This window comes from Artemia sp. Qi Xiang Cuo, chromosome 15 (genome assembly GCF_049724085.1).
Source record: "Artemia sp. Qi Xiang Cuo chromosome 15, ASM4972408v1, whole genome shotgun sequence".
In the NCBI taxonomy this organism is placed as follows: Eukaryota; Metazoa; Arthropoda; class Branchiopoda; order Anostraca; family Artemiidae; genus Artemia; species Artemia sp. Qi Xiang Cuo.
This window is the reverse complement of record NC_142808.1, coordinates 19,080,881-19,107,125: the sequence shown is the minus strand read 5'-3', so window position 1 is coordinate 19,107,125 and position 26,245 is coordinate 19,080,881. Positions and strand designations below refer to the sequence as shown.

At 34.7% G+C, this 26,245-nt stretch overlaps 1 protein-coding gene across 1 annotated transcript in view; it reads right to left on the bottom strand.

Annotated features, from left to right (window-relative positions):
* The window catches only part of ssp3 (SCAPER domain-containing protein short spindle 3), a 221,139-nt gene that overhangs the window by 24,451 nt on the left and 170,443 nt on the right, over positions 1 to 26,245 (bottom strand). The window contains exon 22 of the mRNA XM_089101539.1: positions 16,079 to 16,249. Within this exon, the coding sequence (XP_088957665.1) occupies positions 16,079 to 16,249 (171 nt within the window). The remainder of the gene's footprint in view (positions 1 to 16,078; positions 16,250 to 26,245) is intronic.

The window sequence follows — 26,245 nt, the reverse complement described above, 5'->3', positions numbered from 1 at the left end:
AATACAAAATGAACTTTGAAACATCTTTAGAATGTAACAGTGATAAGGTAAACCACGACCAAACACTACTGAAATATTCCAACTCTTACAGTTCAACAAAAAAAAAATCCAAAATGAACTTTGAAACATAAAGAGAATGTAATAGAGACAAGGTAAACCACGACGAAACACTAATGAAATATTACAACTCTTACATTTCAACAAAAAAAAAAAAAATATAAAATGAACTTTGAAACATCAAGAGAATGTAACAGTGACAAGGTAAACCACGACAAAACACTACTGAAATATTCCAACTATTGCATTTCAACGACAAAAATCCAAAATGAACTTTGAAACATCTTCAGAATGTAACGGTGACAAGTTAAACCACGACAAAACACTACTGAAATATTCTAAATCTTATATTTCAACGAAAAATAAATCAAAAAATAAACTTTGAAACATCTTCAGAATGTAACAGTGACAAGGTAATCCACGACAAACACTACTGAAATATTCCAACTCTTACGTTTCAACGAAAGAAATCCAAAATGAACTTTGAAACACCAAGAGAATGTAACAGTGACAAGGTAAAAAACAACAAAACACTATTGAAATATTCCAACTCTTACATTTCAACGAAAAAAAAAAAAAATCCAAAATGAACTTTGAAACATCAAGAGAATGTAACTGTGACAAGGAAAAGTACGACAAAACACTACTGAAACATTCCAACTCTTACATTTCAACGAAAACAATCCAAAATGAACTTTGAAACATCTTTAGAATGTAACAGTGACAAGGTAAACCATGACAAAACACTATTGAAATATTACAACTCTTACAGTTCACCGAAAAAAATCCAAAATGAACTTTGAAACATCAAGAGAATGTAACAGTGACAATGTAAACCACGAAAAAACCCTAGTGAAATATTCCAACTCATACATTTCAACGAAAAAAATCAAAAATGTACTTTGAACAATTCAAAAAATGTAACAGTGACAAGCAAAACCACGACAAAACACTATTGAAATATTCTAACTCTTACATTTCAATGAAAAAAAAAGTCCAAAATGAACTTTGAAATATCAAGAGAATGTAACAGTGACAAGTTAAACCATGACAAAACACTACTGAAATATTCCAACTCTTATATTTCAACGAAAAAATCCAAAATGAACTTTGAAACATCTTCAGAATGTAACAGTGAAAAGGTAAACCAAGAAAAAACACTACTAAAATATTTCAACTCTAACATTTCAACGAAAATAAATCCAAAATGAACTTTTAAACATCAATAGAATGTAACAGTGACCAGCTAAACCCCTACAAGACACTACTGAAATATTTCAACTCTTACATTTCAATGAAAAAAAAATCCAAAATGAACCTTGAAACATCAAGAGAATGTAACAGTGATAAGGTAAACCATGAAAAAACACTACTGAAATATTCCAACTCTTACATTTCAACAAAAAAAAAAAAAATCCAAAATGAACTTTGAAACATCTTCAAAATGTAAAAGTGACAAGGTAAACCAACACAAAACAATACTAAAACATTCCAACTCTTACATTTAAAATAAAAAAAACCAAAATGAACTTTGAAACATCAATAGACTATAACAGTGACAAGCTAAACCAAGAAAAAACACTACTTAAATATTCCAACTCTTGAATTTCAATGAAAAAAAAATCCCAAATGAACATTTAAACATCAAGAGAATGTAACAGTGACAAGGTAAACAATGACAAAACCCACTGAAATATTCCAACTCCTACATTTCAACAAAAAAAAAAATCCAAAATGAACTTTGAAACATCTTCAGAATGTAATAGTGACAAGGTAAACCACGACAAAACACTACTGAAATATTACAACTCTTATATTTTACCGAAAAAAAAAAATCCAAAATGAACTTTGAAACATCAAGAGAATGTAACAGTGACAAGGTAAACCACGACAAGACTCTACTGAAATATTCAAACTTACATTTCAAGGAAAAAAAAAATACAAAATGAAGTTTGAAACACCAAGAGACTGTATCAGTGACAATCTAAACCACGACAAAACACTACTGAAATATTCCAACTCTAGCATTTCAATGAGAAAAAAATCCAAAATGAACTTTGAAACATCAAGAAAATTAACAATGACAAGGTAAACCACTACAAAACACTACTGAAATATTCTAACTCTTACATTTCAATGAAATAAATTCAAAATGAACTTTGAAACATCTTCAGAATGTAAGAATGACAAGGTAAACCACGACAGAATACTAATGGGGGGAGGGGGCCCATAAATTTGGGGGGAGGGGGGACCCTTTGTTGTCTCAAGCGCACAAAAAAATGGAGGGGGAGGGCAAAAAGTTGGGTGGAGGGGGGCCCTTCTGTGTCTCAAGCGCGCAAAAAGTATTAAAAAATGTGGGGTGGGGGGCAAAAAGTTGGGGGAGGGGGCCCTTTGGGGTTGGGGTAGGGGACCTAAGAGGTTGAGGTCCTTGATGGCTAGGGTCATTGATGGTTGCTGTCCTTGATGTTCAAATCCATAATCGTCTCACATAATCCCATATTGTGTACTTGTTCATTCTAAGACATTTAAAAAAAGTTTTAATTAAAAAGAAAGAAATTAAAAAAAAAATATCATGTTAAAAAAATAATATAAAAAAGTTATAAAAAAACTTCAAAAAGTGCAAAAAAGATGGGGGGGGGCAAAAAATTAGGTGGAGGGGGGGGCTTGGGGGTTGAGGAGAGGTGGCCCCTGGAGGTTGAGGTCCATTGTGGTTAGAGTCATTGATGGTTCATACTCATAATTTTCTCACTAATCCAATATTGTGTACTTGTGCATTATAACGACCACAGAGTTTCACCCCAAATCATCCTCTAGAATGTCTCAAGCTGTTTCACCCCAAAAAATCCCTAAAATGTCGATTAATTTGTTTCGCCCAAATAATCCCTGTCTGTATTCAATAGGCATAGAAACATATATGAAACATCAAATCACATAACCATCAAACCATATAACCATGAAACAGCACTCATAACCATCAAACAACAAAACCATATATATTCAGTACCTTCTGATCCATCTGTGAAACATCAAGTCACATAACCATCAAACCACATAACCATGAAACAGCATTCATAATCTTCAAACAACAAAATCATATGTATTCAATACCTTCTGACCCATCTGTGAAACATCAAGTCACATAACCATGAAACCACATAACCATGAAACAGCACTCATAACCATGAAACAACAAATAGTACCTTTCTTATCTGGCAATGATGTAAACTTTGTACAGCGCTGGCACTGTCATCCCTACTTATATATATATATATATATATATATATATATATATATATATATATATATATATATATATATATATATATATATATATATATATATATATATATATATATATATATATATATACACTAGATCCCTTAAAAACCGTTTGATTTATCTTAGTTAAGCTACCGAATCAAAAATTGTTGTATTCATTTAAATTTGTACTTTCCTTGCGACACGCGGGATTGAACCTGTCACCTCACGATCACGATGCATAGCTTTATTCACAACGTCATCACAAGGTATTATGGATAATAATTCTTTTATAACTTTATTAATTTACTTTAATCAGTAAAATTTTAATCGCTTATGTACACAGTTAAGCTAGGATGAAAGTGAATACGTAACATGATACCTTTTTTTATCCTTTTTCTTAATTTAATAATTTCTTCTGGAGGAAATTAAATTTTGAGCCCCAAAAGGTAAAACAGTTCATAGCAACCGATAGTTTAAAAACATATTCCTAAGAAAGACTGTTTAGCGAGAAACAATAGCCTCTTATAACCGATTCAGAAATGGTAATTATTATTTCAAGTACTCTCAGTAATGCTATGCTATTATGGGAATAAATTTGCAGAATTTTTAGAGCGCCAGAACCCCATCAATAATGACATCAGGTTGACTGTGACGTCAGTTTGTTTTTCGATTTTGTTCAATGAAGATCCGAAAATGCTACCGAGTGTTTTTTTTTTTTTAATGAAGATATGAAGTACATTTTGAAATTCAGGAAAGATCATTTTTATTTTTTTATTTGTTCAATGCAAACATAAAATATATATATATATATATATATATATATATATATATATTTTAATTTTTTCTGGGGGAAAGATTGTTTACTAGCATCTCTGCCTTTCGTTCTAGTATAATTATTTTGCTCAATGGAAACATAAAAAAAATATATCTATTTTTAAATTTTTTTCTGGGGGAAACGATTGTTTACTTGCATGTCTTCCTGTCGTTCGAGTAAAATTTTGTCTTCTATTCAATTGATCTGCACAATCTTTTCGCATTCCTCTGATCGAAGACGTGATTAATTATTTTGCGTCAGAATTCTAGGCTTTCACTATTTAAAAATTTAGGCTCAAATCGCTTCAACAGTCGATCGATTTTGATGACTCTATTTAAAAAAAAATGAAGCATAGTATGTTCACCACAAGTATTTCTCAGTAATTTAACGTGTTAAAGAATTTGTTGAGCAGACGTGGACATCAAAAGATTTTAACTCATTTTCCTAGATGGCGGCAAAACCTGTGATTTCTTACCAAGTTGTGTCGTCCAGTTGGCTGGGTATAAAAAAGAAAGGGACTTGTAAGTCTTCCAATAAAAAATAGTATGGTTTTATATAGGCCAAATTCTGGAAGAATTGGTTTTAAAATTGACCTATGGTTATTACCTGAGTTTGACATTTTTTTTTTTTTTTTTTTTTTTTTACCTCTTGTTCAGCAACACTTGGAAATTAGGGAACAAAGAAATGAGGTCAATGCATTATTCATGGGGAGAGGAATGGGGTTTGACCCCTTTCCCCTCCCGGCCTAGAATGGGGCAGTAGGAATTCCTAGTGCTTAGTATTTTTAAAGCTTCAGGTTTTATTAGGAAATGCTTGTTTAAAGTCATTAATTGCCACAAGGATGCCCACACGGAGGGTGGGGCAAGGGGGGGGGGGCTAGGCCTCCGGAAAATCAGGGACTACATAATAATTTTGAGGAAAACAAAGGAAAGACAGCAGAATAGGGGAAAACCATTCAAGCATTACAACAAATTGAAAAAAAACTGTTTACCCTTTTTGACCTAATTTTGATAAAAATAGATACATCAAATGAATTGGCTTTTTATGCTGATTTCACACATATAACATTTATTAAGTTCAATGTAACCAATCAAAATTTACAATCCTTAGAAAATTTACTTTATTTTCGAAAATGGGGGAAAACAACCCCAAACAGTCAACGAATCTTATTGAAAATTGCAACATCAGATTCAGCAAAACGGAGAGCCCAAATATAAAGTTTTCAGGCTCCCATCTTTTAAAAATGTTGAATTTTTTAAAATTTTGAATTTTGTGAGTTTTTTTTAGCAGGAGAAAGATTGCGGATGCGCGTTAAGCCTTTCCCCCCTTTCATTCCTCCCAGAGGTGATTGTATTGAACGAATAGTCCTAGAAAATTGGGAAAAAGGCTCATTTCAACTGAGATGAAAAGTTCTAGTGCCCTTATTAGGTAACCGAAGAAATTGGAGGCAAAATAGGTACCCTCCCACACCCTTTTTTTCCTAAAGTCGCTCTATCAAAACTTAGAGATAGCCATTTTATTCAGTGTAGTTGAAAGGTCCAATAACTATGCTTTAATGGATGAAATGATCCCCCCCCCTAATCCAGAGCCCCCAGAGGAAGGCGCACAAGTTATGAAATTTGTACTGTGTTTACCTTTAGTATTTTTTATTGGGAAGTGTACCGAAATTTTTCAGGGGGGGGGATTTCTGGGAATAGGTTTTCTACAAAGAAAATTTTCCATTAGGATGCAAGTTTCTGGGGTTGAACTTTCTACGGGAAATTTTACAAGGAGGGAATTTCCCAGAACTCTTTATTTGTCTTACTTTCATGCTGGTGAACCCATCTAACATTTGGAAATGCGCTGTGGGAATTTTCCCGGGGTTGGAATTCTCCTAGAAATTTTTCTGTGGTGGGATTTCCCTCGGGAAAATTGTCACTGGGAAAATTTTCCGTGGGGGAACTCCCATTAGGGTCAATTTCTGGCAAATGTTTTCCACACAAGGGGAATTCCACCATAGATCTTTCTTTTAATTTAAAATCAACTGACTGTCTCAGAATTTTCACTCAACAGCTTTCTCGTCACTTTGCTGTTACACAGTCTTTTTTACGACTGAAAAAAGGCACAAAAGGCACTCACCTTATTCTGCCGACTTCAAACATAAAAAGTACATTAAGTTTAGTATTACTCAGTAAAAGGCTTAGAAATATTTTCGTATTTTCGAAATAAGTATATTCTAAGACCACACTGGCTATACATGGCGTATGGAACATGTGACGTATGTTTCATACGTCATATTTACGTATATTAATGAAAAAAAACCTTTTCCACAAAATATATTTTTCAAAAAAAAGGGAAGAACTCCATTAAACCAAAAATGAACAAAAAAAGAATCAAATAATCTACCAAGCAAACTACTACCACAAATCAGTTTCAATAAATAAATGAAACCCAAAACAAACAGAAATTAAAATAAATATCAGAGTTAAACTCAAATTAATATGAGTAAGGTCTTAAAGCTCTATGCTTTCGAAAAGCCAGAATATAATTTATACTTTACTGAAAAAATTCAAATGAATTTTCGGAAAAAAATGTACATCATCAGTTTAATATACATATGCTGATATTTATTCCTTAAAATCTCAATTAATTTTTGATTTCTTAAAGTTATAAAAATAGAAACACTTAAAAGAATTTTATTCAGTAAAGTACAAATTACATTCTGGCTTTTAGAAAGCATAGGGCTTTAGAACCCTACTCATATTAATTTCTGTTTGTTTTGAGTAATTACTTGGGGTTTCCCGATAATATCCAATACTTTTCATGTAATTATCTCTTATTCAGTGTTTATCAATTTTACACCCCTCCCGTTAAACTCAAAACGAGTTTTTTTACCGCCAAAAAACTCTCAGCTTATCGGGCTCAAATGTTTTGTTGCCAAAATCTAAAGATATATATATATATATATATATATATATATATATATATATATATATATATATATATATATATATATATATATATATATATATATATATATATATATATATATATATATATATATATATATATATATATATATATATATATATATATAGAATATATAGGCACCACAATGTATTATTTATTTATTTACGTGTTTCTTAGAAGACCAGGGCACTTCGTATCGAAGGAATTAGCATCGAAACTTCGAAAAAGGCTCATTTTATTGGAAATTGGAAGGGCTTGTGCCCTTTTTCATAGTCGAAAGTAATTGGAAGACAACTAACACCCCTTCCACGCCCACTATTTCCCCAAACACATCCAATCAAAATTTTGAGATAGCCGTTTTGTTCAACGCAGTTGAAAGATTTGGAAATTATGTCTTTGAGGAGGACACTCCCCCCACCCACAGCCCTCAGGGCAAGGGTTGTAAGTTATGCCCTGGGCATATCAAGTTTTTATAAAAAGCGTTGTCGTAGAAACTTCAAAAAGGGCTCGTTCGATTGTAAATTGAAATGGCTAGTGCCCTTTTTAATAGTTGAAAGGGAATAGTGGGCAACTAACCCCCCTCTCAAGCCCACCATTTCCCCAAACACATGCAATCAAAATTTTCAGATAGCAATTTTGTTCAATGTAGTTGAAAGTTCTAGAAATTAGGTCTTTGAGGATGACACCCCCCCCCAAAGGTTGTAAGTTGTGCACTGGGGGCATATAAGTTTTTTTTTTTTTATAGAAATCGTTGTTGTAGAAACTCCAAAAAGGACTCACTCGATTGAAAATTGAAAAGGCTAATTCTCTTTTTAATAGTCGAAAGTGATTGAACGGCAACTTCCCCCCCCCCGCTATCTCACGCCCACCATTTCCCCAAACACATCCAATCAAAATTTTGAGATAGCCATTTTTGTTCAACGTAGTTGAAAGTTCTGGAAATTAGGTCTTTGATGATGACAACCCCCCAGCCCTCAGGGCAAGGGTTGTAAGTTATGCCCTGGGGGCATATAAATTTTATTTTACAGAAAGTGTTGTCGTAGAAACTTCAAAAAGGGCTCATTCGATTGGAAATTAAAAGGGCTAGTGCCGTTTTTAATAATTTTTTTGAGAAATTTTTGAGAAAGTCATTTTGTTCAACGTAGTTGAAAGGTCCGGAAATTATGTCTTTGAGGATGAACCCCCCCCCCACAGCCCCCAAGGCAAAGGTTGTAAGTTATGACCTCTGGACATATAAGGCTTTAATAAAAAGCGTTGTCGTAGAAACTTCAAAAAGGGTTCATTTAATTTGGAATGGAGAGGTCTAGTACCCTTATTAATAGTCAAAAGCGATCGGAGGTTAATAACCCCCCCCACCCACGCCCCTCATTTTCCCGAACACTTCCGATTAACATATTAATATAGCCATTTTGTTGAACGTAGTTGAAGGGTCCGGAAATTATGTTTTTGAGTATGACACCCCCCACATCCCTCGGGCCTAAGGTTGTAAGTTATGCCCTGGTGCCATATAAGGTTTTTTTTTATAGAAAGCGTTGTCGTGAAAACTTCTAAAAGCACTCATTCGATTGGAAATTGAGAGGGATATTGCCCTTTTTAATAGTCGAAATTCAATCGGAGGGAGAATCACCCCTACCCCACGTCCATATTTCCCAAACATTTTCCAATCAACATTTTGATATGGCCATTTTGTTCAACGTATTTGAAAGGTCTGAAATTTATATCTTTGAGAATTACAACCTCACCCCATAGCCCTCAGGACAAGGGTCGTAAGTTATGCTCTTGGGGATTATAAGGTTTTTACAGAAAGTTTTGTCGTACAAGCTTCAAAAAGGGCTCATCGACTGAAAATTGAGAGGACTAGTGCCTTTTTTATTAGTCGAAAGTGATCAGAGGGAAAATGCCCCCCTCCCACGTCCATCATTTCTCCAAACATTTCCAATCACAATTTTGAGATAGACATTTTTTTCAACGTATTAGAAAGGTCTGAAAATTATGTCTGTCAGTATAAAAAATCCCCCCAGCCATCAGGGCAAGGGCTATAATTTATTCCCCTGGGACATATAGTGTTTTTATAGAAAGCGTGGTCATACAAACTTTGGAGGGGGCTCATTGGGGGCTCATTTTATTTGAGTTTTGTTTTTCAATTTCCGTAGAGGGAATAAATTTTGGTACTTGTGTATTATGCGCCACTCAAGTTTACGCTATGTGTAAAACTCAAGAACAAACAGGGTTTTTCGTTAGTTTCTTCCTTAGTTTAGAAACAAATTTGGGATATATATTTGCACACTAGGAGGGGGGTAAAGTATAGCGGGTCTGCCTGCAAAATCTGTTAATCTGTTAGGTACAATTATTCTGCATATTATGAAGTAACAATTGTTTTCTGACTTCAAACTGTCCGAATACTTTACCCCCCCCTTATGTGCAAATATATAGCCCAAAATATATATTTCTCATATATTCTGTACTTGTCTTTGCATTGTCTCGCACTAAGCTGAAAGAAACTAACGAAGAAACCAGTTTTGTATGCATACTTCCCAATAACAAATACTATACATAAACAATGTTTTTTTTGTAATTTAACTCCCTTTTCCCGGGTGCTGTGGGGGTCATTTTATCTCCAAAGACATAGTTATATGGCCTTTCAACTATGCTGAACAAAATAGCTATCTCAAAATTTTGATCGGACGATTTTCGGGAAAAAGTGGCATGGGAGGGGCCCTAGTTGCCCTCCATTTTTTTGGACACTTAAAAAGGGCATTAGAAGATTTCTCTTCTTGAGCCCTCTCCCGACGTTCCAGGCCCACTGGGTCGATACGATCACCCCTGGGGAGAATGAAAAAAAAACACAAATCCGTGATCTTTCTTCTGGTAAAAATTAGAAAATTCCACTTTTTTTCAGATAGGAACTCGAAACCCTCTACAGTAAAGTTCTTTGATACGCTGAATCTGATGGTTTGATTTTTCACTAAAATTTTATAACTTCTAGTGGGTCTTTCCCCCTCTTTTTGAAAACCAGACAAATGTTCTCAGGCTCGTAGCTTTTGATGGGTAAGACGAAACTTAATGAAACTTATATAATTGGAATCAGCATAATGAGCCAATTCTTTTGATATATATATATTGGTATCAAAATTCCGTTTTTGAGTTTCTGTTACTATTGAGCCAGATCGCTCCTTACTTACAGTTCGTTACCACGAACTGTACAATTCTGATGACATTCTGAATATGAGCCGGTCCTTAGAGAGGATCTTTGAAATATTAAGGCAAGGGTACGCTGATATAGGTCTTGATTTGACCCTGAAAAGTTAGAAATAGTGTTTTTTCAACTGGAAAAACTTAGCTCGACCCTCTTCAGTCCGTCTGGGTCAGCTCTGAAGTCAAACTGTCGAGCAGATAACATACCTGGGACTCCCAATTGGCTCATCTCTTAAGCATACTCGTCAGCTGCTAGTATCTCATATTCAGCGCTGCATTTGCATTATATATGCTTCATTTACTAAAGCAAAGCTTCGCGCTAATAGAGCATCACTCGCAACTCTGTACAACACCATCACAATGCCTCTCTTTATTGCGTATCTACTTGGAAGAATTTTAATTTTGAATTTTGGAGCAATGAATTTTGGAAGTCCCATTATTTCAAGTTTGCCAAGTACCGACTTCGCCTTCCCCCTTTGGACTCGAAGTACAGAAACTGATTAAATACTTGCAAGATCACAGAACCATATGTAGCAGTTGAGAAGCAAATTCGAAATCATAATTCAAAAGTTCATAACCACCAGTGACACGATTTACTTCTACAGTAACCGGGTGATGTTTTATTAGCTGTATTATTTATTTATATGTAATGTATTTTTTTTTTGTAACACTGGGTTTATTAAAAAAAAAAATATATATACATCATCGATACCCTGAAGCATGCTTGTGCGGGAGAAAACCCTCAAAAAAAAAAAAAAAAAAAAAAAAAAAAAAAAAAAAAACTTTTCTTCAGTTTTTTCTTTTTGTTGTTTTCTATGCTCCGTCATTTTTTTTTGTTAATTTCAAACATTCATTCAATTCATTCATTCTTGTATTTGACTTAATCGTGAGAAGAATCGTTGAATCGAAAGGATGTTCCATATCCCAACTAATACTCTTTACAGCATACAAAATGAAGGATATAAAAAAAAACTAAACTGAAAAATAAAAATTCAATACACATAATATTAATTCACATATTGAAATGTTCACAAAATAAACAATACCCAAGTTACAAAATCACCCCAGGATCTCGAACATAAAATTTTTATTGGCAATAAGTTGAAGCTCTAACAGTTTCAGGCTCGGATCACGATTGTCGAATTACTGAGGGGGGCGGGGACAGGTTTTTCCATGATGGTAAAATATGCCGGTAACGCGAGAAAAATCAGTCATAAAGGTTAGTATGTAAGCATAAATTCATGCTTAATGTATCAAGTTTGATTTCACTATATAATAATCAGCTATTATATGCAATCAAAGGGGGGGGATATTTTAGTTTAGGAAAAATTTTTGTCCTTGTTATTATCTTGATTTTTAACTTACATAACAGACATTTATACACTAAACATGGGCAAATCAAAATTACTTTGTAACTGGGCAGATATACTGCTAATTATAAAGCCCTGTGCCAGACACACATCTTAGAATAGTTTTACTAAAGGGAGGATAGGGAGTCAAGGGAGGCATGTACGCTGGGATCTATTTCGAAGAGTAAAAACACTTCATAGGAGGAGGGAAATAAAAAACGGCAAAAGATGAAAGAATAATACAAAAAGACGAGGGAAATCATACACACATATTTTTTTTTTTTGGGGGGGGGGGGGGGAAGGGGAGGGGACGGGGCAAGGCTATTACCCCACGTATCTGCCAGTACCAGGGAGAGGGGTAAAACTCGGGAACTCAAAACAGGCAAGATTTAGATCGTTAAATGGACCAAAATTTCAGGAATTCCTTGGGAGGCAGCCTAAGTTGAAGCTTTAAGCGTGAACGATGGAGTAACAGCGTCCATTAATGTTCTGATCTCGGATAGCTTAATATTGAGATAAGTTTCAATCGTGCATATAATGATCTTACATCTTCCGTAGAATAGAAACCGGTCCAACAAGTGAGGTTGTACAGTGGCGTCAAATCATGGAAATTCAGGGGGAGATTATTTTTCAAAATCTAGGGGGGGCATTTTCAATATTTAGGGGGGGGACATAACCCCCCCCCCTTAATTGACGTCACTGGAACCACACATTCAACTTTGATTTTATTATTCCGTGACCTTGGTGCTTTGTGTTTAAGCGAAAAGCAGAGGTTTGATTGCGTTTAGTAAAAATAACCTATTTTCCATTTTTGGTAAATAAATATGAATTTTCAGGCTTTCTTTATTTCTTCAAAGTGACTTCTGGGACGCCCAGTTGTGTGTCTTGGGGCTTTCATGCAATCTCACACCGTTTAAATGCATTTTATCACAGGAGAATATAGCAAAAGAATGCATAAGTGCCTCTTATAAACAGTTTCAAATGATGAAATATGATATAGAGAAAAACCTGGAAAACAAACTTTAACTATTATTTAACGTTTATAACATATTCTACTCTCTAGTAATTCCAGTGCGCATAGATACGCACTACTACTTTTACTGAAAATTCACCACAACACCAAGCCACCTTAGGCCCACACAGCTGCACACGCTCCTCTTCCACCTCATTCTGTTCAGAGCTTGACTCTTTACTCCTTCCGATGAAGTCCCTATTCAGGGTTGTCACTCGTTGAGGAAAAAAATTATTATATTTTAGTGATTTTTTGGTTAATGTAGTGGTTTTCTCCAATAATCTAGTGATTTATGTACTGATTTAGTGTTTTTTTTTTGTCACGGCAATATAAAAAATCACTAGAAATAGTGATAAATCACTAGGGGTGGCAACACTGTCCCTACTTCATTTAAATATTTTCTTATACCATCTTACTATCCTATTCGAGAAGGCCCTGCTCTTTATTTGGAAAAATGCTAGATTGTCGAAAGGTGCTTATCATCCCTCAGCTGTACAATGTGACCTACACACCTTAGTCTTTCTTTTATTAAAGCCCCAGACAACGGGTTCAAAAGAGAAATTTCGACAACTTATTGTATTGATATGAGCCCCTAAAACTTAAATGAGCACCACAATGAGCAACTAATTGTTAACTAACAATGCAATTGGGTGCTAAAATGAGCCCCTAAACTATCTTTAGACATTTTTTCTGGAAAAAAACTAGCATATCTTCCTCAGCTTTTCGAAGAGCCAATGTTTCAGTCATAATTGACCGCTGTCATTACCGCCCCATCTCTTATACTATTATTATTCCTAAGACTTATCTTCCATTTCTTCCATACTTTTTTCAACTGCAAAAAATAGCCTGTGCTGGGCAAGACTCATTTTCAAAAGTTCACTGCATCAATCATCTTTACAAGTAATGCTATTTAGGTAAGAGAAACCATTCATTCGGTCAATTTACTCATCGCCAGACACCCCCTCCGTATTCTTACTTATTCCTTATTTAAACGACTTGGTCATCTTAACGCTTAATTTCTAAATCTATTCTCGCATCCTGGACTCAGAAAAACCTCTAAAAATTTAAGAGGTTCATTTTTTCTTAAACAAACCCTCTAAATAAATTTCATAGTCTTTTTTTCTGAGATAAAACACAACCTTGCCCAACTATTGATTTTTCCTGTACGTGTGATAAATCATATTTATTTTGAGTGTCTACATATTGGGAAACTATACGTAACTAAAGTTTTTTTTTCTAAGACACAGTCTAGCTATTTACTCAAACCCCCAACAACAATTTTCTATGGGTTCGCTAGCAATTCTTTCTTTCTTGAATTAGCGGGTACTTACATGTTATCCCATCCATACTCAATAAGTGCAGTTAGGGCAATCATAATAAAAAATACCAAAATTTAATGAAAATATAATACTTTAGTAACAAAATTATGGGAACTACAACAGAGATTATGCAAATCAGGCCGCTCAGAACGCATTATATCAAATACCTAACCTAACCAACTCTATGTATTAAATATTTAATTAAAATATACCTGCATAGTAGTTTATCTCATTTAGGCTAAGCTAATTATTTTCGAATGCAAACAGAGAAACCAGTTTTACTCTGATCAAGAACTTGAGCGTGGTCGGGATAACAGGTAAGTACCGACTTAGGTAATTTAAAAGCTGTTTCGATACACACCACCAAATTTTCAGAAGGTTAGAAAATACCTTTTGAGTCATGAACATTATTAACCACAAGCAGTTTGGGCAAGGGCGGAACAATTTTGCTATTAAAAGCTAAAATTTTACAAGTGAAAACGTAGATCCTCGAAAGCTTAAGCGAATTTCACAAAAAATATGTAATTTTCTTTACTAACCGGTTAAATCACGTTACGTTTACTTTTCATACTTACCAAGTGTTTTTGCACTAAGTTAACCTAAGAATCCGTAAAAAGATTAAATATATTTTATATATATTTGAGGATATATATATACACATATATATATATATATATGTATATATATATATATATATATATATATATATATATATATATATATATATATATATATATATATATATATATATATATATATATATATATATATATATATCTGGACGAACCTTGGAAGCTCCTCTCAAATTCTCATCCTAGCGTCTACAAACGTCATAACTTCCCAGAAGGCTGTTATCCTTCCAAAATTTCAACTACAGATTAACTCTAAATACTACTAGTTTGTGATCTTTACACGGCTACACAGGTGATCTTTTTGACACGGGACATGCACTTACAAAATTTAAATACATACACTCAAAAATCGTATTTTTTTTAAAGAGAGACACGCGCAAGTTTTTGCTCTTTTAATAAGATAGTATATTTTCAAATATATATTATATTAAAATAATAAAATTCAAAAACTAAAACGCGGAACGAAGATGAAGATTCAAGTTCTGATCAAGCATGAAAGGCTTTCTAGGAAAAGTTCATTAAGTTTTTTCAAAACTTATTGATTGCTCATTGAGAAATTCCATTTTGATCCTAATATACTGAATTTTACATATAAACTTACATAAACGTACATAGCATTACATAACATAATCATAATAAAGATGAGGTAACATAAACATTATATAACATAAACATAAAAAAGTAACACAAGAGTCTACTTAGCCCTGCCAATGTTAAGTAAAAAATTTGCTTCAAAAAATTACAAAAACAAAAAATTGCTCCATGTAACTTAGAATCTTAAGCTATGACACTATGAGAGATTCTACGTCATAGTGTCAAAGAACCACTAAGCGAGCATGGTTTAAATCACAGTGTTACAGAGAAGTTACACAGTGCCTTTTCAAAAACTTAACTGCTGTCAATTTAATTATATTTATCCTAAATTGTAAAAAATTGACATTACGCTATTGGGACGACTACCGTCACCAAATTCTATTTCTTGGAAGAAATCCATTCATATTTTCAGAAACCCACAGTTACAGAATGGCTAAATACTAATCTGGGCTTTAAATTCATTTCTAATGGCTTGTAAGCAGGCAAGCCTATTAGGCTTAGGTCACTTGTTCGCCTCTGAGTCCAAGTAAATTCAGCCCCCCCCCCCCTCTTACATACAAACCCAGTCGACATTGTCCGTTATGAGTCAACCAAGAAATCTTGATCATCCCTAAAGTTCTATGACTATGTACCTTAGTTCTGCCCCAAGATGGATGGGTGGGCGATATCAACAAGTGAAAATGAATCATTTTTAAACATTCCTGAAAAAGGCTTATGCTAGCTGTGCCTCTCACTCAAACTATCTGTCTTGGCTTTTTCTCCAATTAATCATCTTCAACTTGATTTTAATTCAAAAATCAACGTTTCTAAAGGCTTGTTTAACTCAAATAATCAGAATTTGCAAGCAGCAGCTGTGCATCTTCATTTTTTCTATAAAATTGAAATATACAACAAACCTCATAATTCATTTCCTGCTCTAAGATTGCTTTATTTTCAACATTCTCCATACTGCAGGCCAAAAGTGTGGGGAATAAGACTAAGCGACTAGATGGGTCACTGAAGTAGATAAAAGGTAGCTGGCATAACTGCTGGAGGACTGAGGGCTGCTGTCCCGACTGAATAATGATCTGCAAGAAATAAAAAGAAGAAGGCAATCTTTAACATATACTTATCTGAAATCACATTAAAAAGGTGCAGACGGATTTATCTAGGATTAAAATCTTTTCATGAGCAGGAAAAGCCCTTTTTTCATCATATTTATTTTTAAAGTGATAAACATAATTCTGTACTTGCCATTCCAACATTTCTAAATAATCACTGTGCCGAGTCCTTAATGATACTATCAAAAAAAAAAAAAAAAAAAAAAAAAAAAAAAAAAAAAAAAAAAAGGTTCTAAGGCAATTTAACAAGGATAATACCAACAAGGATAAAGGTGTTACATGCACACATTTACCTGCATTGGAATTACTGATGTGAATAAAACATGAGTCGAACCATGTCCATAAATTATTAGATTAGTTTAGTTTGGTGGATTAGGCTTTTCATAATACATTTCATCAACTAAAACTGTTCATAGTTTGAATTGCTCCTTTGATATTATCATAGAAAATTGGCGAATATGGCCACTTTTAGAACAGCTCTGTCCATGGAGAGAAAATTCACCCAAAAATTGAATAACTTTGCGTTTGTTTTTTTTTTTTTTTTTTTTACCAAAATTTTCAGAGACATATAGATAATTGCGGCATTGATCAGTGTCTTACTATGACAGCTTCTGTGACTACTATGACCTTCTGTGTACAAAAATGTCCAAATAACCTATTACCAATTATTCCTAGACTCGGGAATAAACTCGGAGACAATTTAGGTAAACATAGTTTTCGCGTCTTTTTCAAGAACGAAATCAAGCTTGAACGTTTTTAAATTCGAGAAAGACATAACTGACCATATTCTTGATAGTAGGGTTATAGAGTCCCGTGTTCCTGTGGAAAATTTTATAGGTTGATTATGGTATAGGTTGATTCATAGCTAGTTGCAGTTTTCAAACACAGATCATATAGTGATATAGCTTCTACAATTTGGGGGGGGGTATGTAAATGTGGGGAATCCCTTCATTTGTATTGTAGAGCGATTTTCCTCGTATAGGTGAAGTCCAGAGCCCATGCCTTCACGCAGAGAAGACGAGGGAAAATTGCATATATCCAGGGGAAAAAAACAGCACACATTTGAGGCACCTTCATTGGAATATTTCTCTGATCCGGGGGCGGATCCAGGTTTTTTTAAGGAGGGGGGGTGCAAAATAGGTTGATCTGATAAATTTGCGTTAGGAGCAAGTTTATTTAACGCAAACTTGCGTTAATTAAATGAATTACACTACTTTAGACTACGTTAGAGGGGGGGGGGGGGGTGCGCCCCCTCACCCCTCCCCTGGACCCGCCACTGCTCTGATCTCCTCCTGTAAAGGTTGATCCTCTGTGCAAATATACACTAAATCCTCCTCCCAATTGTTTTGTGTATTTTCCCTGCATTGTATCAGTCTTAACTGAATTGGAGTTTGAATTTACGGCGTTTGATCGAAAGTGATTGTAAGTATGGTATTTTTATTACGAATCAAACAGTACGTGTTAACGAACTGTAAGTAAAGAGCGACCCTGCTCAATGTTAACCGAAACTCTAAAAAACGGAATTTTGGTACCAATAGATACATCAAAAGAATCAGATTTTAATTCTGATTTCAAATATATAAGTTTCATCAAGTTTAATTTTACCCATCAAAAGTTACGCGCCTGAGAAAATTTGGCTGATTTTCGAAAAAAGGGGGAAAGACCCCTATTGAACCTTAATGAAATTCACACCATCATATTCAGAGTATCAGAGAACCCTACTGTAGAGGTTTCAAGCTCCTATCTACAAAAATGTGGAATTTTGCATTTTTTGCCAGAAGAAAGATCACGGGTGCGTGTTTATTTGTTTGTTTTTTTTCCCCATAGGTTATTGTATCGACATAATGATCTTAGAATACTGTAGGTGGATCCAATGGGACGAAAACTATTAATTCTAGTATCTTGAAAAAGTGACCAAAAAAATGGATGATTATAGAGCCCTCTCTCACTCTAACTTCGTATGCAAAGTCATATACTTGAATTTTTGAGATATCTATTTTGTTCAGCATAGTCGAAAATCTAATAAATATGTCATTTATTATTACTTAATCCCCCACAGTTCCCAGGGTAAGGGCTGCATGTTATGAACTTTGCCCTTTGCTTAAATTTTGTTTTGTTTATTGGTATGTATACTGACTTTTTCTGTAATAATTTTTTTCTGGGGGGGGGGGGGGCTGGAGGAGGGGGTGACTCGGGAGAATATGTCCGTGGAGGATGGTTCTTGGGGGCACGGGCCATTTCTATGAAGGGGGCGCCAGATTTCCAAGCATTATTTAAAAAACGATCAGAAATTAAATTAAAAAAACCCAGTTTTTTCAACTGAAAGTAAGAAGCAATATTAGAACTTAAAATGAACATAAATTATTGCGTATATGAGGGGGTTCTCCCCCAAGTCAATACCTCGCTCTTTACGCAACTGTTTTTTTTAGTGCTTTCAAAAGAGCTATCTATTCTAATTAAACGGCCTTTGTGATTCAGGGGTTTTTGAATTAAAATTTTTTTAAACTTTTAAGTTAGAGAGTGTGGTCTTGATTAAGAGCATAACCCCATAATATACGTAATAACATATACGTAACAAAAAAAAAAAAATAAAAAAAGCAAGTGATGCGGCTCAATTAGTAATCGAAATTTTTAAAAACGGAACTTTGATGTCAATAAATGTATTAAAAGAATGGGCTTATAATGCTGATTCTAAATATATGAATTTTATTAATTTTAGTATTACTCATCAAAGGCTACGAGCCTGAGAAAATTTACCTGATTTTTTAAAGAGGGGGGAAACATCCCCTAGAAGTGAAAAAAATTTTAATGAAAATCACACCGTCAGATTCAGCGTATCAGAAAACCCTATAACATAGGTTTCAAGCTCATATCTGCAAAAATCTGCAACTGTGTATTTTTTGCCAGGAGAAAAATATAGGAATATAGAAGTTCGTTACGTAAGTTAATTTCTAAATTACGTCAGAACCAAATTTAGAGACAGCCATTTAGCAAAAGAAAAGTAAATTTTTTATGCAAATTTTGCTTACTTATTCAATGCCGGCGAGCCAAAATAAAAGCTGCATTAACTAAAAAAACGATCAGAAATTAAATACAAAAAAAAAGTTTTTTAAACTGAAAGTAATGAGTGACATTAAAACTTAAAACGAACAGAAATTATTCCGTATATGAAAGGGGTTCTCCCCTCCTCAACGCCTCGCTATTTACGCTAAAGTATTTATTGTTTATAAAAAAGAGTTGTGAGAAAGTCAAACTTTAGCGTGAAGAGTGAGGCGTTGAGGAGGGCACAGCCCCTTTCATATACGGAATAATTTCTGTTCGTTTTAAGTTTTAATGTCGCTCCTTACTTTCAGTTTAAAAAACTTGTTTTTTTTATTTAATTACTATTAAGTACGAGGTTATGTTACTCAGTTGCTCGTATTCAAAAGTAAGACTAAAAAAGGAAAAAAAAATCAATAAATGGGAATGAACATTCTCGAAACAGAGGGAGCAAATGCGACAAAGCCGATGACAAAAGAGAGTTCCGGGTTAAACTGGAATTAAATAAAAACAAGTTTTTATAACTGAAACTAAGGAGCGACATTAAAACTTAAAACGAACAGAAATTATTCTGTTTTGGTTTAAAAAAACAAAGTTGTGTGACAGAGTCAAACTTTAGCGTAAAGAGCGAGGGGTTGAGGAAGGGCAGCCCCATTCATATACGGAATAATTTCTGTTCCTTTTAAGATTTAATGTTGCTCCAAAAAAAACTTGTTTTTTTATTCAATCAATCGAAAAGGAGATAATCGTCACAAAGCTAAGTCACCACTGCATACTCTCGTGGTATTCAACTAGGCGTTAACAAAACGTTCAGTTATGAACTAAAATCGAAGAGAAAAATTAGCCTACAATACTAAACACCGATAAGAAGTCTCTGTCAAAATCAACTAAATATTTTCGGAAAAACGAAATTTTTTTTTTGCTTTTTTTGTAATATGTGGAATACATTTTGAACATTTTTGAATATTGTATTTCATTGTATGAATAAAATTTGAGTCTATGACTCAAAATTACCCACACAAAATGACAACTCTATATATATATATATATATATATATATATATATATATATATATATATATATATATATATATATATATATATATATATATATATATATATATATATATATATATATATATATATATATATATATATATATATATATATATATATATATATATATATATATATATATAATAGATTTCGGATATTCAAAAGATCAGTGAAACGTTCAAGAATGTATCTGCGGCCTAAACTTGATCAAGTGAAGGTATTTTCAAGTTAACATATTTGATTCTGTTTCTGTGAAGAAAAGTCCTTAGTTTTTCTTAGCTTTGAAAAGAGACACTGAACGGAGATTTGAAGGTACACGGGCCCGAATGCTCCTATGAATATCCACCTTTTTATACACAGGACATCATTGTAATTCAGGAGATTTATGCGTGTATAAAGTAGAGTAATGTAATAAACTATCACGGTTAAGCAGTCAAACAAAAGCCAAATCTAATGTACAATTTAAGAAACTGTCGAACAAATCGTAAAATTTTTTGGGGAGGGAGGACAATAATAAAAGAATATTTTGGGGGAGGGACAATAGTAAACAAAAAATATATGATAATTTAAATCAGGGGTCCTCATAAATTCAAGAAAATTCAGAATTTCTGGTGGACCCAGACTCTCTCTCTCTCTCCAGACTGCGTACCGGGCTCTCTGTCCCTTTCGTATATTTCCGTGTCTTTCACATTTTTCGAGCATGGTAAGGTCAATAAAAAAAACAAAAAAAAACGCAACAGCAAAAAAAAAAGGTAAAACAACGTAGGCTAATATAAAAAAATGCAATTCGAAAAAAAATAGGAAATTATGAGAAAAACCGTGAAAAGGGTAGGATTTTTGTGGGTAAGAACTGAAGACTTCCACCTAAGTGTATGTCTAGATTGGGTCCTACACATAAAAAAGCCAAAATCTCTCACAGCCCAAGACACACATAGGCCTATTGTCGAAGCAAGTTTTTGCCATAAGGGTTTTAGGAGCTCCTCCGGTAATAATACTACACCAACAACTGATTTTGCTTAAATTGTTTTGATCCAAATCGATTAGAAATCCCTACTATTAGTACTAGTTACAACATACACATCAGTAGCGTGAACCTTGTCCCATTACACTTCATTAAATTCGTATCTTCATAACGGAAATGTCAATCCTATATGTCAAATATGTGTTCAAAGATCACCGCTCAACTAAACATTGATACTCACTAATTTCGGCACCTGTTAAACGCTTATAATGACACACACAAGTATATGAAAGGAAGCCGACTTTAATATGCAAGTAGTTAGGATTATAGTCTAGAATTGGTATGCCGAAACTTGCTTGGATGTAATAACAGTCCGGGTTCTAGCTGAAAAAAATTCCTTTAAAAACGCGTAAATTACTATAGACATGGCGGATTTTCAACTGCTATTGGTGAGCACACTTATATTGCCTAATTAAGTAGCTTCTTTCTCTGACATAATATTGCATTAATGGTTCCGAACTCAGGGGAGTTTTTAATCTTTCAGTAGTAGGATGAGTTGATGTTTAGAAGGTGCACTTAGATTTGAATCTGTTTTACAGATGGTGCAACTGATTACTATTTTCTTACTCTTGTCAGATCTAAGTCAGGCATTCCCAATCCTGCTCTAGGTCCGACCAGAACGAAGGGAGGTCGCCCTCGAATGGGTGGGACAGAGGCCACAAACAGAGATTTAAAATTAGTGGACACTTCATAGGCAGGGACGTCGTTTGGGGGGGCAGTTGCCCCCCCCAATAATGCGGAGAAAAAAATTATTATATATCCCATTCCCCTAGACTATCTGGATATGAGCACCTCTTGCCCCCTCCCCCTCCAATAAAAATACTGGAGATTCGCCCCTGTTCATAGGAGGAAGTGAGGAATGAAGCTATCAATAGGGGGAAGAAGAAGTGTACACAGCTAAGGCGGTCTGGTGGTGTAATGAGTTGTTAGCAGCAATAATACCTCTGAAGTATGATTTTGTACCCCCGTTAGAATAAGCCGATACAAAGTTGTGACTTTGAAATTATTTTTGACATGTCCAGTGTTCCATCTATATATTCTATGTGTTCATATCAGAAAATAACCTCCCGTAAATCTTTATTACCCCGCATAGGGTCTGCACACCTCTAGCTAGGAGCCTCTGGTCTAGTTAGAATTTGTCCAAGGGAAGGAGCTTATATTTGCACTTTACATGTGGCTGAAAGCTTTACCTGAGTCTAAGCCTATAGGTTTTACCCCGGGTTCGCGAATGTACGTTTTTACGGCAAAATACACTTGGCGCAGGCAGTGTAAGCAAATGCACCAGAAAGTCCATATTCTACACATCAAATCTGATGCTTTATTTAATAAGACGCACATGCCAAAACGAAGACATAAAATTGAGTAGAACGAAAAAAAATTTATAGTGCAAAAGCATTCATACGCGAAGTTTTTGTATTAGATAACAGAGAAAAAAAAACGAGAGCAAAATTCTTTACCAAACACGTCGTTGGTTGATTTTTGACACTAGATAGCAGGACTTCTCACGAATAAAGGTAATTTTTTTTAAGTTTCATTTTTTTTAAAGCGCTAATGGGTGCGTTTTTAAACTACTCATTTACAATATTTCATTAAGCCAGTGAGTGACCGCTGATAGTGAAAGAATTTGTAGCAACAAACCTAAAAAAAATTGACGCTAAACGTATGTCTTTGCAAGAAACAACCGCAAGAACCTACAGCTAGATTGTTTATACAATGGAACTGTGAACCAAGTAACACAAGATCACCTTCTGTATGCTAAACGTTGAGACGGACACGGGATGGATAGACCGAAAAAGAACTGGTGATTGAGCAGCAGACGGGATCAAACGCGAATCCAGGATTTTGTCTGGGGGGAGGGGGCATAAAATAGGTTCACCCGATAAACTTGCGTTAGGAGCAAGTTTAAAGTTGCTACTAATGTATTTCCAAAACAGAGCGCCATGGACGCAATCAAATCAATTATTATGTTTTATTGTTTGTGTAAATAATTGTTCCACTCTGTTGTAAGTATCTTGTTCACACAAAAAGATCGATGCAGTTGAATAGTGTTAATGTTATTCCCGTTAATTTTTAAAATAGTCCGCTTTAAGGAGTGGAAGGGGATGGTTATTCATTAGCCTCAGAAAGAGGGCGGAACTTTTAGGGTCCGTCCCGGAAGGACGGAATTAACTTGCATTAATTAAGTAAATTACATTACTTTATACTACGTTAGAGGGGATGCGCCCCCTGGACCTACAACTTGACGGGATTTATGAAAAGAGGCTAAGGAGATAGCAATATAGAACCTGAAACACGAACAGGAATTGGCATTAACATTTATAATAAAGTAGAGCTTCAAATATGTCGAATGTTATCCATAATACCATCACTGTAAAAAAGCTCTCTGGTATTATTTATATATAGATATAGTTTTTAATTAATATTTAGTTTTATTTCCGAGTCGAGATCATGCGCTGAAGTAGCTATCCTGCTAAGAACACGATTATCTGGAAAAAAAAAACAGTTGCGTATCTAGTATGGGTGCCGTCAGGGACGGACCCTAAAAGTTCCGCCCTCTTTCTGAGGCTAATGAATAACCATCCCCTTCCACTCCTTAAAGCGGACTATTTTAAAAATTAACGGGAATAACATTAACACTATTCAACTGCATCGATCTTTTTGTGTGAACAAGATACTTACAACAGAATGGAACAATTATTTATACAAACAATAAAATATAATAATTGATTAGATTGCTTCCATGGCGCTCTGTTTTGGAAATAAATTAGTACTGCAAACTCCAGGTTTGTGACTCACCTTTTAAATGAGCCGTTCCCAGCATTTTACTACCACTGGCTCGGTACAATCATCCCTGAGAAAAAAAGCTAGAAAAAGGAAACAAAATAAAACCCTCAAAAAACGCATAAAATATATTTTTTTATATCCGTTCTTGTTATGTTTTTACGAGTCAGATAACCATTTGGGGGGGGGGGGTCAAACCCCCAAACCCACCCTGGATACGGCCTTGGCATCGTATTATCTCCTTCCGCTCCCGCCAATTCCTAGTCAAAATGGCTATCTTCATAGTTCAGGGTGATGTTGTGATGGACAAGTGTGCCCCAGGTACAAAGTGTGAAAGAGTCTTCTGACCCATTTTGTAGCGTAAAATGGCACTAAATATCGTAAAATAAGAGTAATTGAATCCTCTCCCCAATTTTGGCAGAACATGAATTGGTTGTGTCTGACTATAGCACAGCATGAAGGAAAGGGAATGCACATCGGTGGCAGTGGGAACCATCGTGCTTTCCATGCAAAAAGTGATTTTCCTTGCTGTTCAAGGCAGGGGACTGTAATTCTCTAATACAGGATTTTAACCATGTTGATTCCAAAGGTGCAACTTTTGTTTCAACCTGACGCTATTTTTGAGACGTTTCAGTCTCTTTTTCTAAATTCATATAAATTTGTTTTCGCAATAAGCTTTCACTATTAAGATAAACCGAAATAAAAGTTACAATTCCTGAATTAGCTTCAATTCACAATCCGTTCTCACTAGAAATTTTTTTTAAACACCTTTTTAAGCTTCCAGTTACTATGGGCCGTGGTCTACTCTTTAGTAAGTTGCAGCTACAACTACTGATATTTTTAAGGGCCATTGTTCAACATCCTTCAGGTGCTCGGGAATCGCAAATCCTTCGCTTACTTCAACTTTGAACTCTTGAGTTGTGTTGGAATTAGCAGGTGATTTTGATTATTCAGTGGAGATTTTTTTGCAACAAAGCTTGATCAGGAGAGCTTAAAGATTCCGCAGTAGCACTTTCAACGTTGGAACCAACAATTTCCACTTCTGAATCCAGACCACGCTCTATCTCAATGTTTCCAACTGTTGTTTGATGTCTTCACAAATCGGAACTGGATCTTCTGTGGTCCTAATATACTTCCAAAGTGACCCTTCGCTCTTTTTGTTCTCTTCTTCCTTGTCTGTGCCACCAGGTCCACACCCCACCCCCTAGTTAAACCACTGCATTTTAAGATCTAATGTAATAATACTGTATTCTGGATAGAAAAGCCTTCGTTTATCTGAGACACATATCCTAAATTAAACATGTAAATACAGAAAAATATTTTTAATGATATTATATCCGAGAGAAACAGAGGGACCACTTGTAAAATATCTTGTGGTTAAAAAACTTTTCGTTCCTTTCAGGTGCGTAATTTGCTATGGGGCATGGGGTGGAACTGCCCCCTCCTGACCTAAGTTTGCCCCTCCCTCAGCTGAAATTTAATTACTACAAAAAATCTTCTCAAAATTAAGATAAGCCTACATAATTCCAGCATCCATAGAACCAGGCTAATGTTCTTTAGTATATCTTTGCCTTTATGGTAATATATGGCTTATTTTTCAGTTTTACCTGTTATTTTCACTCGATTTGGGAAAATTGGCTACAAATTGCCCCCCCCCCCCAGGATTTTGACGAAATTCCGCCACTGGTTCCTTTAACTGGCATAAAATTCCAAATCAAAACACAGAAGAGCCAATCAAGTTTCAAGAAGGCAATTTTATCTGGCTTCCGTTTCTGAGACCAGCTTAAGGTGCAACGTGATTGGATTACAAAAATACGTCAGAGGACGTAAACCAATGAAATTAAAGCACGGTTTTACCATGGAACTAAAGGACAGTAATCCCTTTTCTTCTCTTTAACCCTATAACTAGAAATAGTCCTGATATTGTTTTTAAACTCTTTCCCATTTCTCACAGTATTTTGCAAGCAAAACTGTTTTTGTTAACGACAACCAATAAGAAAAAAGCGGGAATCCTTGAGACGCTGATCTCCTCTAAATTTAGGAAGCTCGAGCAAAACACTGTCAAT